Source organism: Danio rerio, chromosome 15 (assembly GCF_049306965.1).
Source record: "Danio rerio strain Tuebingen ecotype United States chromosome 15, GRCz12tu, whole genome shotgun sequence".
NCBI lineage: Eukaryota > Metazoa > Chordata > Actinopteri > Cypriniformes > Danionidae > Danio > Danio rerio.
In genome coordinates, this window is record NC_133190.1 from 38422700 (window position 1) to 38443041 (window position 20342).

Genomic DNA, 20342 nt, shown 5'->3' on the forward strand with positions numbered 1-20342 from the left:
ACCTATCACAAACCAAACCACTTACTTAACGTACAGTCATAGGTATAGAGTATATGACCAGGAAATTATATAAAAAGTGGCTAACAACATTCTGAAGAACAATGTAAAACTCAAATGCAAAACCAAAAAATCCCACACTGAATCTTGGCAAGACACAACTACTCGCTAGAGACACAAGAGCCAATGCCACCTCACAATCAAAGCTGATGTAACGAAATTCCCATGCCCATAGCGCCTGCTTATTGACGTCAAAGTTTTCCCATTGAGAGCAATGGAGTATGCAAATTGAAAAACAAAACTAAAATGTCAAGTACCCTCTATACTGTGTGCGTCAAGGGGTTATGACCAGCCATCAATATGTGACGATTTTGAGTGAGAATGTGTAGCAGTATGTGCAGAGAAACAAATACAACATTAAATAAAATATTAAGCAATAAATTGGTCAAATATGGTTCTCTAATAAATATTACTTTAATCTTTTCTATTAGCTTTCTGTAGTAGCTTTTCTTTTTTTTCTCTAGTAGTTTGTTTCAGCTAGCATGTGTATGTGCAAGTGTGTTATTTGTTGAGCTACTACATGTCTTTAGTGTGTGTTATGTGTGCACCTACTAGCAAGGGAGCATGTTGCATTATATGAGGAGAAATAAATTCTTCCTCAATTGTTTGTCTATTAGCTTTCTAGTAGTTTGGAGCAACAATCCAGTACCATATTAAAAAAACATGGATGTGGTTCTCTACCTAAATTCTTCCTCAAGCTAAGCTTTCTGGTTGTTTGTGTCAGCTAGCATGTGTATGATAGTTTGTGTTATGTGTTGACCTCCTGGAAAGGGAATATGTTGATATGCAGAGAAACTAAGCAGTACCATGCTAAAAAAAAAACTAAAAAAAAAAACATGGTAAAATGTGGTGCTCTACTTAAATTCTTCCTCAATCTTACTTCTGTGAGCTTTTCTGGCTGTTTGTGTTTGCTAGCATGTGTATGTTAGCGTGTGTTATGTGTATGCCTATTAGTAAGGGAACATGTAGCAGTTCGTGCGGAGAAACAAAGCAGTACTATAAAAAAATATGGTAAAATGTGATTCTCTACTTAAATTCTTGCTCCATCTTAAATCTATTGGCTTTCTGGTTGATTGTGTCAGCTAGCATGTGTATATTAGTGTGTGTAATGTGTATACCCATTATCAAGGGAACATGATACATTATATGCAGAGGAACAAAGCAGTACCATATAAAAAAACTTAGTAAAATGTGGTTCTCTACTTAATTCTTTGTCAAGCTAAGCTTTCTGGTTGTTTGTGCCAGCTAGCATGTGTATATTAGTGTGTGTTATGTGTATACCCACTAGCAAGGGAACGTGGTGCATTATATGCAGAGAAACAAAGCAGTACCATATAAAAAACTTGGTAAAGCGTGGTTCTCCAATTAAATTCTTTGTCAAGCTAAGCTTTCTGGTTGTTTGTGTCAGCTAGCTTGTGTATGTTAGTGTGTGTTATGTGTATGCCTACTAGCAAGGGAACATGCAGCAGTTCATGCAGAGAAACAAACCAGTGCCATATAAAAAACATGGTAAAATGTGGTGGTCTACTTAAATTCTTTTCCAAGCTTTGCTTTCTGGTTGTTTGTGTCGTAGCATGTGTATGTTAGTGTGTGTTATGTGTATAACCACTAGCAAGGGAACATGATGCATTATATGCAGAAGAACAAGGCAGTACCATATAAAAACATGGTAAAATGCAGTGCTCTACTTAAATTCTTCCTCAATCTCAAATCTATTAGCATTCTGGTTGTTTGTGTCAGCTAGCATGTGTATGTTAGTGTATGGTATGTGTTGACCTACTAGCAAGGGAACATGCAGCAGTTCATGCAGAGAAACAAAGCAATACCATGTTAAAAAACATGGTAAAATGTGTCTCTCTACTAAAATTATTTGTCAAGTTTAGCTTTCTGGTTGCTTGTGCCAGCTGGCATGTGTATATTAGTGTGTGTTATGTGCATACCCACTAGCAAGGGGACAATTTGCATTATATGCAGAGAAACAAAGCAGTACCATATTTAAAAAACATGGTAAAATGTGGTTCTCTACTTAAATTGTTCCTCAATCTTATATTTATTAGCGTTCAAGTTGTTTGTGTCAGTAAGCATGTGCATGTTAATGTGTGTTATGTGGTGACCTACTATCAAGGGAACATGTTGCATTATATGAAGAGAAACAAAGCATATTTTACAGGCATTTTTACCATATTTAAAAAACATGGTAAAATGTGACGCTCTACTTAAATTCTTCCTCAATTTTATGTCTGTAAAATGACTGGTTGTGTCAGCTAGCATGTGTACGTTAGTGTGTGTTGCCTACTAGCAAGGGAGCATGTACAGTAGCAGTATATGCAGAGATACCATGCAGTACCACATAAAAAGACATGTGGTGCTCTTAAATTCTTTCTCAATCGTATGTCTGTTAGCTTTCTAGCTGTTTATGTCAGCTAGCATGTGTGTGTTACGTGTTGACCGACCGGCAAGGGAACATGTATGTCCTATATATAGCTAGCGACACACATGGAAAACTTGAATAAGTCATGACGAGTGTTCTTTAAACAGAATCGAATTAAACTTAATGACATGTGGCATGTGGCGTCCCCGTAGGGCGTATATCTGTGCCATATATCTCCTCGGCAGAGACGATTTCACTTCTAATTTAGAGAGAAATCAAAATAAATGCATTATCGCACTCGTACAAACACAGATAAGCATCTATATTAAATCAGCAGCGTAATACTAGATAAGAGATCCAGCGTTCGCTGCATCCTCTGATGATGGGAAACAACATCACAAGGCAATTTCTGCTTTAAAGAGAAAGGGAGGGGAGAGAAAGAGAGATGGATGTGCTGTGAGAGGAAGGTACATCATGCACCTGCTGTCCTCTGGAACACAGTGCCCTATATTTCCCAGTGTCACAGTGATCAAAATCACTTACAACACACAACACACACACATGCATCAACACACATCTACAGGCATATGCACACACTATTGCTTCTGCTTCTGGAGCAGGGGGCATCAACACCAACCATAAAACTTCATTTACTAAACAAAAGCAGTACTATTTTTCCAAACATTTTAGGAATTTGAAACTCTGGGCCCTATCATACACCCAGTGCAATAAGGTGCTGGATGTGTTTGGCGCAATTTGTTGCTATTTTCAGACCAGCACAACTGTAATTTTCACATTTTGCGCTATGTTGTTTAAACAGCAAATCCATTTGTGCTACTTTGTGTCCTACTTTGTCCTAGGAGTCCTATATATATATATACAGTTAAAGTCAGAATTATTAGCCTCCCTTTACATTTATTTATTTATTTATTTTTATTCATTTTTAAATATTTCCCAATTGATGTTTAACAGAGCAAGGACATTTTCACAGTATGTCTGATAATATTTTTTCTAGAGGAGAAAGTCTTATTTGTTTTATTTCAGCTAGAATAAAAGCAGTTTTAATTTTTTTAAAAACATTTTAAGGTTAAAATTATTCACCCCTTTAAGCTATATTTTTTTGTTAGTGTACAGATCAAATCATCTTTACACAATAACTTGCCTAATTACCTCAACCTGCCTAGTTTACCTAATTAACCTAGTTTAAGCCTTTAAATGTCACTTTAAGCTGTATTAAAGTGTCTTTAAAATATCTAGTCAAATATTATTTTCTGTCATCATGGCAAAGATAAAATAAATCAGTTATTAGAAATGAGTTATTAAAACTATTATGATTAATAATGTGTTGAAAAAAAATTTGCTCTCTAAAAAAACACAGGGGGGCTAATAATTCTCACTTCAACTGTATGTATATGTTGTTTTGCTTTAATCTTAACAAATTTTTAATATGTTGTTATTTTGACCACATTTTTAGTTTGGCCCAGTGCTTCATAGGGGTAAGAAATGGCATATAAACAAATCAACATTCATGTATTTATTGGTGCAAGAGATGTGACATGTCAATCACATCAGGTTGACCAATAGCAACCCAAAAACAAAATAACAATCCAACCTATTCAAAACTATGAAATGTTTATGTAATTCTTATATGAAGTCAACTACATTTCTTATTCACGAAGCTGTTATGCATTTTTAATGAATAATTTTTAGGCGGCATGGTGGCTCAGTGGTTAGCACTGTCGCCTGACAGCAGGAAGGTAGCTTGTTCAAGTCCCAGCTGGGCCAGTTGGCATCTCTGTGTGGAGTTTACATCGTCTCCCGTGTTGGTGTGGGTTTCCCCCGGGTGCTCCGGTTTCCCCCACAGTCCAAAGACATGCTCTATAGGTGAACTGAATAAACAAAATAGGCCGTAGTGTATGAGTGTGTGTGAATGAATGTGTATGGGTGTTTTCCAGTACTGGGTTGCGGCTGTAAGGGCATCTGCTGAGTAAAACATATGCCAGAATAGTTGACGGTTCATTCCACTGTAGCGACCTCTCATTAATAAGCCGAAGGAAAATGAATGAAGGAATAAGATTTAAATTTAGCGAGTTCTAGATTTGTGCTCCGCTCTTAATAACAGATTTCTGGTGTGAATTTCGACTTACAATGCAGTAATAGCTAAAGGTATAAATAATATAAGTATGAAACATGCTCTCTTAAGGCATACAAGCTTGTGTGTAAATTTGCTGAGGGAACACAAGGCACCCTGTCCTCTATCTGTCACTCAGCTCAGACACTGTGATCTCTGAGTCTTTCACTGAACGAGAAGTGAAATCATTTTGTCATTCCTGCTGACTTTTTCATCTGCGTGTCACAGGGTTCCACCACAATGCTGAAATAAACCCCAGTCATGTCCTTTACATAACATAAAGCCACTCACACACACTCACACACAGGCATCCAGAGTCTCTAGAGAGTGACGTAATTATAGCTTCAGCCAGCTTTACGCAAGATTAAAAATTAGCATACATCCCATGCTGCCCCATTAACTACTACTTGCGCTTGCTGTTGGCAATAGGCACACTAACAGAAATACACACACACACACACACACACACACACACACACACACACACACACGGCCACTGCTGGAAGAAACGGGTCACTCAAGTTACCCTTTGCTGATGTGGGGAGAACTGACAGAAAGATGGAGTATGAGCGAGTGAGTAAACAAGAGGGGGAGGACGGAGGAGAAACTGAAACAGCCGCTATCCACTGAGATGATTAGTCAGGATGAAATTCATTCATGAAGTTAAAATGACCTAGTTTCTGCCTCACTCACTCACTGTGTGTCTGTGTGTGTGTGTGTGTGTGTGTGTGTGTGTGTGTGTGGCTGTTTGATTATTCCATGCACTCCTCTCGTCAGTCACAAAGCAAAGCCTAGTAGCTCTACAGGCTGACATCAACAGTACTGGCAGTAATGTGCTCAGGCTGTGTTTCAGTTGCCCCTAACTGCCCTCCTCAGTGATCTTAATAAGGAATTCAGCAGTGGAAATAAATGTCCATGACCATATAAAAGCTACACAAAGACTTTTCTTTTGGTTTTAACAAAAATGTATTGATTATATTTAAATTATACTGTATGTAAACTAAACAAATAATCATATTACTATAATCACTTGTTCGTTTTTATGTTTTATCCTGTTGTTATAGATGTGTTTGAATAAAATAGGTTTTTGGTTTTATTCTGTAAACTGATGATATCTTCCAAATATGACACAGTCATGAAGACATTTGTTTGCATAAAATAACAAAAAAGTGCCATGTTTCCAGACGTTTATTTATATATTCTAAAATATAGTATATATATACTCACCGGCCACTTTATTAGGTACACCGTACTAGTACTGGGTTGCACTCACTTTCACCCTCAGAGCTGCCTTAATCCTTTGTGGCATGAGATTCAACAAGGTACTGGAAAAATTCCTGAGATTTTGGTCCATATTGACATGATAGCATTCCGCAGTTGCTGCGGATTTGTCAGCTGCACATCCATGATGCGAATCTCCCGTTCCACCACATCCCAAAGGTGCTCTATTGGATTGAGTTCAGGTGACTGTGGAGGCCATTTGAGTACAGTGAACTTATTGTCATGTTCAAGAAACCAGTCTGAGATGATTCTTGCTTTATGACATGGTGTGTTACCCTGTTGGAAGTAGCCATCAGAAGATGGGTACACTGTGGTTATAAAGGTATGGACATGGTCAGCAACAATACTGAGGTAGGCTGTGGCGTTGACACGATGCACAATTGGTACTAATGGGCCCAAAGTGTGCCAAGAAAATATCCCCCACACCATTACACAACCACCACCAGCTTGAACTATTAATACAAGGCAGGATTGATCCATGCTTCCATGTTGTTGACGCCAAATTCAGACCCGACCATCTGAATGTCGCTGTAGAAATCGAGACTCATCACAGCAGGCAACGTTTTTCCAATCTTCTATTGTCATATTTAGGTAAACCTGTGCGAACTGTAGCCTCAGTTTCCGGTTCTTAGCTGACAGGAGTGGTGCTCTCTGGATATTTTCTCTTTTTGGACCATTCTCTATAAACCCTAGACATGGTTGTGCGTGAAAGTCCCAATAGATCAACAGTTTCTGAAATACTCAGACCAGTCCGTCTGGCACCAACAACCATGCCATGCTAAAAGTCACTTATATCACCTTTCTTCATCATTCTGATGCTCGATTTTAACTGCAGCAGATCGTCTTTCCATGTCTACATAATTAGAAATTTGTGTTAACGAGCAGTTAGACAGGTGTTCCTAATAATGTGGCCGGCGAGTGTGTGTATATAAATTACTAATAAAATATCTTTTTAAATCTCTTATAAATCGCATTTATTTTGATTCCTTTATTTACAATACAACTACTATAATACAACTACTACTAACTATAACAATACAAATTTGTATGACATTATTAATAACTGATGTTTTCTGCACCTTTAATTACACATTTATAATATTTGTTTATTTTAAATGTATATATTATATTGTGTATTTATATGTACTACTAATATAAATGTTATTGTTATTTTTATTATTAACAGTAGCAGTAGCAGTGTTAAAATACATTTATCAGTATTTACAAGATGTCATAAAAAGTGAATTCATATACAGATACCCCCTACTCAGTGTACAGGAGGTAGTGAACACTTCATATAAGCCATTTGAATCTTAATACAGCGGCACACATATTGACCATCACCTGCTTCCTTCAGTCCTCAGCACTGGTAGCTCAACTGTATATAATTAATCCTGTCTCAAGCAGAGTGTTAAACTCCATTCTCACTAAAAGTCCTGGGAGAAGTCTATTAACTCACTTCATAACCGCACACATTCAGGATTAGTGACTGTGCCAGCCTAGTGGTGAGATGTGATGCGAGCAAAATGAATAAAATGTGATGCATAAAAGACGATCATATGAACAATAGAGCAGTAATGGCCCTGTGCAGCCCAAAATATTACTTCGTGGCTCAGCACTGACATTATCATTTACACAAGCTGACTTGGCTAACCACTAGTGCTAGAACTTTGTTTAAACACGCCATGACTACAATGACCTTCTTACTAACCTCACAATATGTTCCTTGCAATTTCACAGTGTCACCTAGTGGTCAGAAAATCTCTTGGAAATGGCTAATTTTGATCATAACTTCACAGTTTGGTCAAAAACCACAAGACTGGTCAGTGAAGATTCAGAGCAGCAGTTGAATGACACCCAATTTTCCTGTACATGAACTGTTTCGGATTTTGCCATAAATGTAATATTGTACAATTGCAATAGTGTACTATTGTGAAAATTAATCGTTCTTTAGAATCTTCTATTGAAAGTTCAAGAAAATTATCAAAACATTGCCATCTGGTCGGTGCCAGTAGCCTAGTGGTTAGCGCTTCGCAACACATAGCACCAAGGTGCTCACAGCAACCCGAGTTCCATTCCTGCCGCGAGGTCCTTTACCGATCCTTCCCCTACCTCTGCTCCCCACACTTTCATTTCTGTAAAATCTCCATTAGCCCCTTTCACACATACAGACCTTTCCGGAAAATTACCGGCAATTTTCCGGAAAGGTTGTATGTGTGAACAGGTCCTTTTTGAAAATACCGGTAAATTCGTTCTGGCTATTTTCCGGAAAAGAAGTTGTAACATTACCGGTAATTTGCCGGAATGCTGCGCTGTGTGAATGCAGAAGGAAGATTGGCGGAAAGAGCGCGTCCACGTCTAGAACGTGCTGACGTGAAACACCTGCTTTAGCCAATCAGAACTGTCAGACGCATTCACGTGCGCGCGGTTTATGAGAATAAAAGCCTTTGAATATTTTTCCACACACCTTTAGCTGCTAGATGTTAGTCAGATAACGTTTCTATGTTCCTTCTTAATGCTAACTGTGTAAATAATCATCGATAAAATGTTTAAGATAAGCCGTTGTTTGTTTACCTTCAAGCTTTGCGTGTGCCCGTGAGCGCCCATAGCGCCAGCACACACACATATCATGAACATCTCGACATGCGAAAGTGATCCTCTATATGTTTTCATTTGAGTTGTACTCAATACTGATCCATCCGAAGAGTTTGTAATGTAGTCAAATGTTTATAAACACAAGCGCAGCCGTTTACAGCTCATTTCTGGTTAATGATGTCAGAATTTACCGGCATTTTGCGATGGATGTGTGAATACTCTTTTCCGGAAAAATTCCGTAACGTCTTAGCCTGTGTGAACAGCGCTTTTTTTAATATACCGGTAAAGTCGTTCCGGAAATTTTCCGGATATTTACCGGTATCACTGTGTGAAAGGGGCTATTGTCCTATCCCAATAAAAGGTGATATATATATATATATATATATATATATATATATATATATATATATATATATATATATATATATATATATATATATATATATATAACAGTGCTATCTGAAGCAAAACAGAATCATTTGTTTTGTTTTTGATTTTGCCATAAATGTTAATGTTAATATATGATGATGTAGGCAGGTATTGCCCCCATTTCTTAGGGGTACATTTGAAGCCCTTCCCCTTCACACTTTGTTTCGAGGGCCTAGGGAAATTGGTAGGGGTACAAAAATAGAACTGGAATTGGGCCTTAATTTATTCAAAGTTCTAAACTTAGTGTAATGTGTCTTTAGCCTGGTTTCAAATATAGATTTACGCAGATTTAACTTTGGCTGAACTTTTCCTGCTTCTTTGGAATCTTGAACTGATGTGCAAAAAATATAGAAACAGCGCCACCTGTGTGGAAAAAGTATAATTTGTTTTTGATTAGATTTAGTATCGTCTCATTTCTTTTCTCATTTCATTTCTACTTTATAGAAATACTAAATCGTTAGTCCAGATTTCACCAAATTTGATTCCGATCATCTTTAAACCATGCATTAGTCTGGTTTTAATTACAGATTTACGCAGATTTAATGTTTGCTGAACTTTTTTCCTTCATTCTTTGCTCAACAGACAGTTGTGTTGGTCTCCTAAAATGCTGTGGCTACATTTAACTAAAACATTTTCTTTCTCTCACCCACAGCATCCAAATCCCGCCCCTGCAGTGAGGAGTACCGACGCATGCCTCCACCCAAACCCAAGCGCAACCCCAACACCCAGCTCAGCACATCTTTTGATGAGTCTTACATTCAACACCACAGCAGCAAAGGTAAATCTGCCTCTCTGCCGCGAGTGAGCAAAAAGAAGTCGGCATCTCAGAATCAAAGCCCCGCCCCTGACACTGACGATGAGGTGGAGCCTGTTTATATAGAGATGGTGGGGAACATCCTACGAGACTTCAGTCGGATTGCTGGAGCAAATGGAGACGAAGAGGACGACCAAGGGGAAAGTGTGTATGAGGAGATGAAATACCCTGCCTATGATGACCTACCTTCATCTTTAGACCATGGACAGTCACGATGGGAGCAGTGTCCCACACCTGGGGTGCCAGAAGTAGAACTTACTCGACCTACCACGCCACGTGGTTCACTCTGTGATATTCCAGCCCCGTTCCCAAATCTGCTTTCCCATCGTCCACCTCTACTTGTATTCCCACCTGCGCCAGCCCAATGTTCCCCTAATTCTGACGAATCTCCTCTTACTCCATTGGATGTCACCAAACTGCCCATGTTTGATAACGTGGGAATTGTGAAACCCGGTGCATCCCCAACTGGCACTGAACCACAGCCAGAAGCCCAGCAGCAGGTGTCTGGTAAACACCACCACCACCACCACCATCATCACCATAAGAAGTCAGCCGAGACTAAGGAACAACAAACGATTACAGCATCGGGACGGTCGTCTGCTCCACCTCTAACATCTGCGCTGTATAAAAGCGGTGGGTCTTCCGCAGCGCACGGTTATCCGCGGAGCCACTCTGCTTGTCCGTCACCTGTCAGTATGGGTCGTGCTTTAACGCCACTCACCCTGAAGCGTCCCCCGCCGTACGACGCTCTCATGACCGGGACGATTCCTCGCAGCGCATCTGGAGTTCCTCACGGATCCCGTGAAAGCGGGCGGCTGTCAAATTCTTCAAGTGTGCACGGGGGCTCCATGCAAAATGTCTCCACTGCTTCGGGTTCAAGCTCAGGGTCAGGAGGTCGAGGATGTCGTACGCCAACCAGTCCTTTGGATGAGCTCAGCAACTTGTTCTCTTCGGGACGTAGCATGTTGAAGAAAGGCTCTGGAAGCCGCAAGAGCAAAGAATCAGCAGATGGTGAGTGAAAATTTTAAAATCCTTCTTTTTTGTTTTGTTTTTTTCAAATTGAGTGACAATAATAAATATTGCCCACCCCTAACTACCAATAAAAATAGTGCTAAACGCTTTAATTAGTAACATCCCCACATATCTAAGCCAGTGTCTACAGGAGCAGTCAGGGTTAATGTTGGGCTATCTGGGGGCGATTGGTAGCGTCTCAGTTACAACTTCAAAGCAAGGGATGTTGTCTCATACAGCAAAGCCTGATTGGGTTTAAAGAGCGTGTGTAATTGTCTTGAGAGCTGCAGCTATGGACTCTTTCACACTGTTATTTTTTCCCCTGTGTGGAGGAGAGACGGCTTTTATGTCCTATTTCCACGGTCCACTTCCATCACCCCAGGTGTGTCTGTGTGCAAATTTGTGTGTGTGTTTGAGCTCGCAGATTAAAAATTGAGCGATCAACCTACGCACGGACTGTTCAACATGCTTATAGTGTGCAGAACAGAGAGCGAGAAAATGACCCAGATTCTCCCTCCCCAAACAGAGTCTTTCAGATCAAACTCACTGTTGAATGTGAAGGTTGCCGGATTGTTGAGCTTTTCAAATCACGATTACAGCCGTAATGAATGCATTCTGATAAACACTTCAGATTAAAGATTCAAGGCTATCATTTTTGAACCCTCAACACTTCTGAAAATTATTTTCCATTGAGCGCTGGAGTAGATTTTACAGAACTATTTCAGTCTTTCTACTTTAAAATGTCATGTTTAATTCAACGTTAGTTCTTTGTAATTAATTGTGAGACTTTCAAGCAGTTTTTGTTTGAAAACCAGATTGATTTTGAGGTAGACTAATTTGTACACACATATATTTAATTTATATTGCTATAATTCATTTAAATATTTAAATTAAATATAGATTTAGAACAGTGTTTCTCAACCATGTTCCTGAAGGACCACCAGCACTGCATATTTTGATGTCTCATTTGTCTGTCACACGCATTACAGATCTTTTAGTCACTGTTAATGAGCTGATGATCTGAATCAGGTGTGTTTGGGTAAGGAGAAATGGGCTGTTTCTCAATATGCATTCTTCAGCGATCTTGTTCAGCGATCAAGTGAATTACATGTTAAGTCAATGCAAAGGCAGGAATAGACATCCTGCGGCACGAATGACGCAATTCGCGTGAATGAAGCGGCACAAGTTAAACGTGACTTGATTCTCTTTCAAATAGACTTGACAAAAAGTGATGAACAAGCACCCGCAGTCCTGCTGCTTTCAAGAGTTCCAGATTTGTCGTTTTGTAAGCAGCACCGGTTGCTTTTGCTTTAACCATTCTTTGAACAGATTATTTAAGGATCTAACGTTAACTTATACTACTATTATAAAACTATGAAACCCCAACCCATTTGCTCATGATTATTTAGCAAGCTCATACACGACACACTAAAAGTGAAATGAATGTAAAGGCATGTAGAGATGCTGTAATTTTTACACAATTTTCCAATTAAAACACAAAAAGTCACATGAACATCAAGAAGAACGCAGCATCTCATTTCTCACAAGATGCATTCTCTGTTCTCGCGGTCTCCCGAGTTCGTTCGTCTGGGGTGACCTAGAAAGAACGGTCTCCATGAGAACACAAGTCCGTTCTTGGAATTGACAAACACCCATGGAAAATGTGCAGAGCTGGTGGTCCTCCAGGACATTATTAAGATATACTGATTTATAATATAGAATTAAATATACACACACATATTTTGTTTACATTTTTGAAAATCAATAAATCCTCAACTAACTTCATTACACTAAAAATACATTTGCTGCTTATTCAAACTATTTATTTAAATTAAGCTGAAAATAACATTCAATAATTTTAAAATAACATTCAATTCTTGAGGTTTTTTGAGACAGCTTAATTGTTTTATGTTCAATCCACTTAAATTTGTAAAAACTAATAAGCTAACCCAATTCATGTTCACCTCAACAGAAATCAATTGTGTGGAACTCAACTTAAAATAGTCCACAAAAGTAATAATTTGGTACTGTAAGCAATGTGATGCCTTTTCTGTCTTTTTTCTTTTGTCTAAACCGTGGTCTACTGTCTACTTATTGTATCTCCTATCTTTAAAAACAAACTGCACATTTCTTAGATGCATATTTTAGATGGAGTAAAAGAGAATAGTGCAGATCAAGAGTTGATGAAAAAGATGCTCTTGAGAACAACAAAAGATTCATTTGACAACTCCGACAATAGCAATTGAAATCAACAAAGAAAACAACAGTTATTGTTTGAATTCCCTGATTAAATGCGGAGGAATTTGTAAGATTAGTCTTTGTTTCTTATCAAACATAACAAGACACAAAGCAATACCATGCTGTACAATATCTAGCAACATCTTGTTCATGTCATATTCATTGAATAGAATTGAGCCACACTGAATTAAATTCACGTGTGTCTACTGAAACAGCAAACCCTAAAATATGAATCCTATGGTCTAAGAATACATATTAATTTAATCAAATGAAATTACATACAGTGATCCGAGTCCACCCTTCACAGATCGCTCTTTTAAATGAAAACTTTCTATAAGATGCTTTACAATAATTTATTTGTGCATACATTAGATTAACCTGGAACTAATCTAACAAAACTAATCTGGAAAGATCACAGTCCAGACAAAAGTACACCTAAATTAAAATATTTGGGGGAAAATATTTTTTAAAAATTTAATTAACAGGAAAAATCACGAGAAACAAAAAATCATGTGACATGTATATGTGGTGATATCAATATCGATATGTCATGACTGATTGGCTCACATGAGTTAGACGTTTATACCAGACTGGCTTAGTGATGTCATATAGAAGCTATGCATAGATAAACACTAGATATCGCCTTCAGACCTTAAGTATACATCGATAGCGGTGACACATTTGTACAGTGCTCCCAGGACAAATGTCATTCAGCCGCATTTAGGGTGCTTTCACAACAAGACTTTTGTTTTGGAACCTGGCGCATTTCCCCAGTTAGCACTGTTCGTTTGGCATATGTGAATCCAGCAATCGCACTCGAATCCGTGCCAATACAATCGGTCCAAGATCACCTGAATGAGGTGGTCTCGGCTTGATTGAAACGAACTCTGGAGCAGATTGATTCTAGTGAGAAAGCAATGCGATCCAAGCCAGGCTATTGACCTTATTCTAAAATGCGGAAGTGCGCCTGTTTTCGCGATTGTCTTAGAACTTCCGATTCAGTCGCCTATGAGAGAAATGACTAGGAATAATAAACGGTCAAACTACTTGCTCTACAAACAAATGTTTGCATGACTATACAGACCAAGTAGAATAATATAATAAGAAAATATCAAATTGCAATATCAAGCAGCGTAATGAACAGTTTTTAACGTCAAAAAATGAATGGAAGTGAATGAGACCGGAAGTCTCAAGCCAAAAAGATTCAGATGGCAGCGCCCACTCGTCAACGGAGAATAAGGTGAATATCACAGTTTATTATGGATATGTAATAGGCATATATGGCTATACGAAGAGAGAATTATGAGTAGGGCGGGAGGTCATTCCTACCGATAAATGTGCGTTTCATGTCAAATGCGAAAGTGGGAGCATGCTGAACTATTAACGAGAGCTGTTAATAGTTAGGAAAATTGACCGAACTACAGTCTTGGTTTATCTGCTATTTCTCTCTATAATGTAAAGCTTATAATGCGTAAGCCAACTGCTTTGTGTGAGAAAGTCTTACCTCTGATTTATATTTGGTGACGACGTCTCTGGTGGCACCATACAAAATACAGTACAGCTTTTCGCTTCTAATGTCTTATTGCACATCATCATTAAAATAAGGACGCATGACAGCTGAGCGGGACTCAGACCAATGTGAGGAGAGTTTACTCACACGTGACTTGTTTTTGGTCCGTTTAGAAAATTTGTCGTGTGAAGGCGAACCGCACCAAGAACAAAGAGCAACATTGTAACAATTTTAATCCCTGTTTCAGAAACAAGAGCATCAATCCACAGGTGTGAAAGCACCCTTGGTCAAGACTCAAGCTAATGTGAAGAAGCTGGACTTTTGCGAAAACAAAGTATAAAAGCAGAACATTTCATTGTTAAGATTCCGTTTTTTACGTTTTTGTATGTTATTAACTTTTGTGCTCAACAAGTAACGTTATTGATGATAAAACAGTCTCTTACTGCACTGACCATAAGGAAAAGTAAGCACCAACTCACACTAAATACTAGGCTTTTGCTAGTTTTGTTGAATAAAATAAGCAAACAATGTAAATGAAATAAGACAACAAGATGCTACAGTGCTAGAAACTTGTATTACTGTCTACTAAGTGAACGAGTCGTTCACAACGGAGATTCATTCACAAATGAATCACTCCCTCTGTTCGAATGAGAAGTGAAATCGGGCGAAGGTGTGTTTCAGGACACAAATTAAATCAAATTTAACAGGTAGGGAGGATAATACATTTCCATGCACACAAACACATGCTCTTTATCAGCATTGTCCGTGTGGTCTCTTATCCATTGATATAGAAACGTGATGTAAAATGATCATTTTTGCAATTTGAAAAATTTTTTGCAAACTGACCACTGGGAAGACTCCTAATCATAGATATGTGTGTATATACTGTATCTTGGGAGTCATTCACTGCACCTTGGTTCCACATTCATTTCAAAGGAGCACTACACTGTACTAAAATAACAGCTCTATTGACGCATTCTTGCCAATAAACAACTAAAGTGTAAGTGACTTATTATGTAAATATCTATGGAAGATATGGACAGAATCCATGATGATGTCATAAAATTAATTCAAAGATGTAATAAATAAAGGACCACTGAAACTACCAGAATTCAATTATGTCATTATGGAAACCATAATTTCACATTTTGTAGTTTGTAATATATATATATATATATATATATATATATATATATATATATATATATATATATATATATATATATATATATATATATATATATATATATATATACAGTATATATATATATATATATATATTTTTTTTTTTTTTTTTGCAATAACTGCATTATCTTTCTATTTCTAAAGATGTTAGCTGTTATTTTAATGAATAAAATGGTTTAATTAAACAGTTTTGTTTAAAAAGCACCAACATATATTGTCTGTATTCATTGAAAATGGATGCAAATCTAATTTTCGAAATGAGGTCTACACATTTATGCTGAGCACTGTAAAACTATTCAAGAGTTCACACTTAGCTGATGATTCATAAAAAGCTTGTTTGGCATGCTGTCCCGGGAGAGAGCCCCGAGCTCAAGGGATCCTCGAGCCCGGGGCTTCATCCCGGTGGCAGAGCGAGAGGGGAGCCTGAGCTCGGTGGATCTCAGAACTCCCCGGCTGCGTTAGCTAAGGGAATGAAAGGGGTTAGACAAATGCTTGATTGTTATTAGGGGTGTCAAAATTTATCGTTTCTTCGATGCACCGCGATGCAGACGCGAACAATTCGGTATCGGTTCAGTAATAATCATAACCGGTTATTACTGACGTCATTTACCTCATATGCGCTCTGTCGCGAGGGAGACGATCGCGAGTATTTACAACGCTCTAACTACTTAATACTCATGAACTGTGCACAATTTTACTGTGTGAGTTTGAGAATGAAAGTAGCCTACTCCATTTCTCTCTCTCTCTCTCACACACACACACAGTGGCCCATTTGACCTACTGGCGTGGCTTTTCTTCTCCTCTCGGCTGTTTTACAGCGTTACTTTTGGATACAGAAACGAGCGCGTGTCTGCAGAGTTTTCTCCACCGTGTCTATCATAGATCAGCTGTGAGATCGCCGCTGCCGCCTGCCGCATATCATTCATCTGAAAAGCGCAGCGCGCAAGAGCCAATCGCAACCCAATCAATCCCAATCAAAGGGGTGTAAGAGAACTAGACAAGGATCAGAAATTGAGCTGAATATTTATATTTGTTTATATTATTTGCTTAATGCTCATTTTTTTTTCAAAGTTACAGTTTATATATCTGACTGTTCGTATTAAATGACACAATTGTATTACAAATAATAACCTATATAAATATAAATATATTCATACATTTTAATACAAGAGCTGCTGCTTTGAAAAAAATATAAAAGCATCGTCAATGCACCGTGATGCATCGAAATATCGAATTGAACCGAATCGATGGCATGATAATCGTAACCGAACCGAACCGTGAGACTAGTGTAGGTTCACAGCTCTAATTGTTATGCTTGTAGAATGTCTTTGGATGGTTGGAGGAAACCGGAGAACCTGGGGAAAACCCACACGGACAAGAGGAGAACATACAAACTCCTCACAGAAACGCCTACCGGCCTGGTGGGACCAGGGCCGGCAGTGTTCTTGCTGTGGGGCTCACAGTGCTAACCACCAGGGGAGGAAGTGGGGGGGTTTCTTCCAAACGTAGATAAGATGGACTGAAAACTGTGGTTGTTTATAGTAGCTTAGGGCTCATATGATTGGAAGATAGTGATTAGCAAATACGAGACCGGCCGTGATAAATCATAAGCACGTGATCCTCTCGAAATTAGTTTTTGAATAAACTTCACAAAGTTTCAAGTGCTGCTTCACACATGCAGCGTTTAAAAACACTGCATTTGCTTGAAACGCATGCGCACCGAACTGAAAATCTAATACATGCACCATTACACATGTGCTCAATATGATAAGCCATACACACACCTCACAGCTACACAAAACCACACACACATACAGAGACTGAAGCAGGTCAGTCTGTCCATCACAGTCAATTTTCCGCTACTCAGTCCAGCAGAGACACCCAAACAGCTCCTGTCAGCATGTCTTCCACGGATCTATGACTCGGGCCTCGTGCCTGACAGAGTGTGGAGGTGTGTGAGATTAGCAGGCTGCCGGCATTAGTATGTGGATGTGTGTTTGCCTGACACTGCCAGAGATAGTGAAGAATCTGTCACGCTGATCCAAAACACACCAGTATCTCCAGTAACGTCTGATATACAGATGTGTGTCAGATTATGATCACAGATTCAGTGTTAGAAAGTAAGCGAGTTCAAAACTTTAGCGTCAAACTCATAACTCGCTAGGGCGGAAATGATTACTCAACTAGAAGTTGAATAATTTAATATATAGTGATAATGAACATGCAGAATATTGATATCGTCAGGGCCAGACTTAACCAAAAAGCAAGGTAAGCATCCGCTTAGAGCTCCGGTAATTTAGGGGGCCCCGACCAATGCCTAGGATTGCCTAAATTTATCATAGATTATTTATAAATTTCTTATCATATGTTGTAAAATCAGTATATAACCATTAAAATTTAATGTTACTACTTCTTTCCAAAACCGGGGGCCCTCATGAATAGTGGAACATTCCATACATACTGCACACACAAATATTAAAATCTAATCTAAATATGGCTTATTAACTGTACATATAGTTAGTTTGCGAACTTGTTTTTTTTGTTTGTGAATGTATTGTAAACAGTAAATTGTAAACAGACCTTAAACGTGCCAATTTTGCAATGGTATACAGTTCACCGGAAACGCTTAACCCAGGTTACTGTTGAATTAAAAGTCCTTTAGCATGCTTCCGCATATACCCTATCATGGGGATCTAGGCCAGGTGTGTGAGTGGTGCACGACTGGATCTTGTAGTCCATTTAATGGCGGATTTGTAGTTATTTGCCGTACTGTGTGTTTACCAGAAATCTGCACAAGCTGGATCGCTGGTGAATGGGACAGTTGTCAAGAAATCATCAAAATTATTATGTTTAAAAATGAAAATTTCTTTTTTTTTAAAAGGGGGACTAATCCTTTTGCCTTCAACTGCTTATATCACTTATTATCACCAATACCAATATTGTCTCACTTTTAAAAAATCCCTGTTTCTATGCCAACCTTCAGCAAAAAGTTCAACAGTTTTTTGAAATGACAGAACTTCAGGAATCACAAATCAACCATAATATAAAAGCAGTAGTGTATAACAATGCCCAATACCTATATCAAGGGTGTCATACACCGGATGCGACACTCAGTGCCGCGACACGGCGCACACATGACAGTTGAAAGTATCGCACACCAGATGCGCACATTTGCATGCTATTTAAAATGAAACTAAAGGGCGCCACACACCAGATGTGCCACTCAGTGCCACGGCATGTTGTGCACATGACAGTTTAAAGTATTGCACACCAGACGCGCACATTCGCATGTTATTTAAAATGAAACTATTCAGATGGCGCTCTGTGGCGCGGCAGAAATATGAACAGTATCCTAAGTCGTGGCTGAGCGCTGCGGACAGCTGCCGACTTGCGGTGCCGATGTGTGTACCCTGAAAGAAACCTATGTTTAGAATTCTAAAATGCATGGCGCTGCGTGGTGCTACGCGGCGCTTCTGGTGTGTGACCCCCTTCAGTGAATCAGTGAGTCAAGTCTTCCTCAACCACCATGTTGGTCTGTAAATTGTATTTTCAGAAACACCCATTTAAAGATAAAACAATCATAGACTGAGCTCTTCCTGTTCAGGCCAGTTATCCAGGTCTAAATCCTGTTAGGGAATTCAACTCAGCATGACACCATTCGGCGCCAGAAAGCCACAGAGAGACTGAACATGTGCCAGTGTTAAGTGGCACGCAACGGTGTTCAGGCATTGAACTGTCTCGAGGATCAGTCTAATTTCAATGTGTTTTTATTATGGCCCATAAATAGCTCTAAATAGCCTTAAAATACTGTGTTTTAATGTAATGCAGCTGTATTTAAACACAACAGTGCTTTCCCTGCAGCACAAAATAGCTTAATAGTTTTAAAATGATGCGTCTGAGTAACTTCACATACTTTAAGGTTACATTAGCATATACTAATAATGAACCCACGCATTTACTATATTTCCTCATCGTTATGACTTGGAGCTTGGCATACATTTGCATAATTTTGAAGCACAGAGATGCTTAATTTGCGCCCTGCTGTGACATTGGAGTAACGTGAAACATAATGGCAGATCAGGTTCACTGTCGGCCTGAAAAATAGACAATATGATTCTGACTGAGATTTTCCAAGAATGTGCCATTAAACGGGGACAAACTGGCTCCTGATGCAACAAAATACTGGCTTATATGGAATTACAGCTTCCATTATGACATAATTGAATTCTGTTTATTTCATTTATGACATCATTTTTTGTATTCCATTTATTACATCGTTGGTTCTGTCAGCTCCATAGCTTCTATATGACATCACTAGGCCAGTTTGGTGTAAATATCCAAGTAGCCCAGAGACCTTCAAGTGTGGGGGATTACACCGCAAGCAGGTTGGGTGACCTTTAAGTGGGAGGGACTTACAACACAAGTAGGCTGGGTTTATGCAGGGTAGGTGCAGCAGATATTAATAAAACACATCAGGTTACTATGAGGTTGGGTTTAGGGTTGGGGTAGGTGTAGACGTTAATAAAACACAACAGGCTACTGTAAGGTTGGGTTTAGGGTTGGAGTAGGTGTAGACATTCATAAAGCACAATATTGGACTCTCTGTCATGTACAAGACATAAAATAAATAAAAACTCACAGCCCACTGACTCGTGTAAGCCAATCAGTCATGACATATAGACATATTGGCATATTGGCAATCTTCCTCAAATATATTTGA

General features: G+C 38.7%; 1 protein-coding gene and 1 long non-coding RNA gene across 2 annotated transcripts in view; both read left to right on the forward strand.

The window, feature by feature from the left end:
- Nucleotides 1–20342, forward strand: part of nyap2a (neuronal tyrosine-phosphorylated phosphoinositide-3-kinase adaptor 2a) — an 83164-nt gene that overhangs the window by 41826 nt on the left and 20996 nt on the right. Inside the window, exon 4 of the mRNA XM_001340889.8 lies at nt 9517–10689. Coding sequence (XP_001340925.3) covers nt 9517–10689 — 1173 coding nt within the window. The remainder of the gene's footprint in view (nt 1–9516; nt 10690–20342) is intronic.
- LOC141377897 (uncharacterized) lies at nt 12756–18769 on the forward strand. The gene is made up of 3 exons (XR_012391005.1): nt 12756–14741; nt 14781–15594; nt 16008–18769. It is a non-coding gene; the product is annotated as an uncharacterized lncRNA (long non-coding RNA).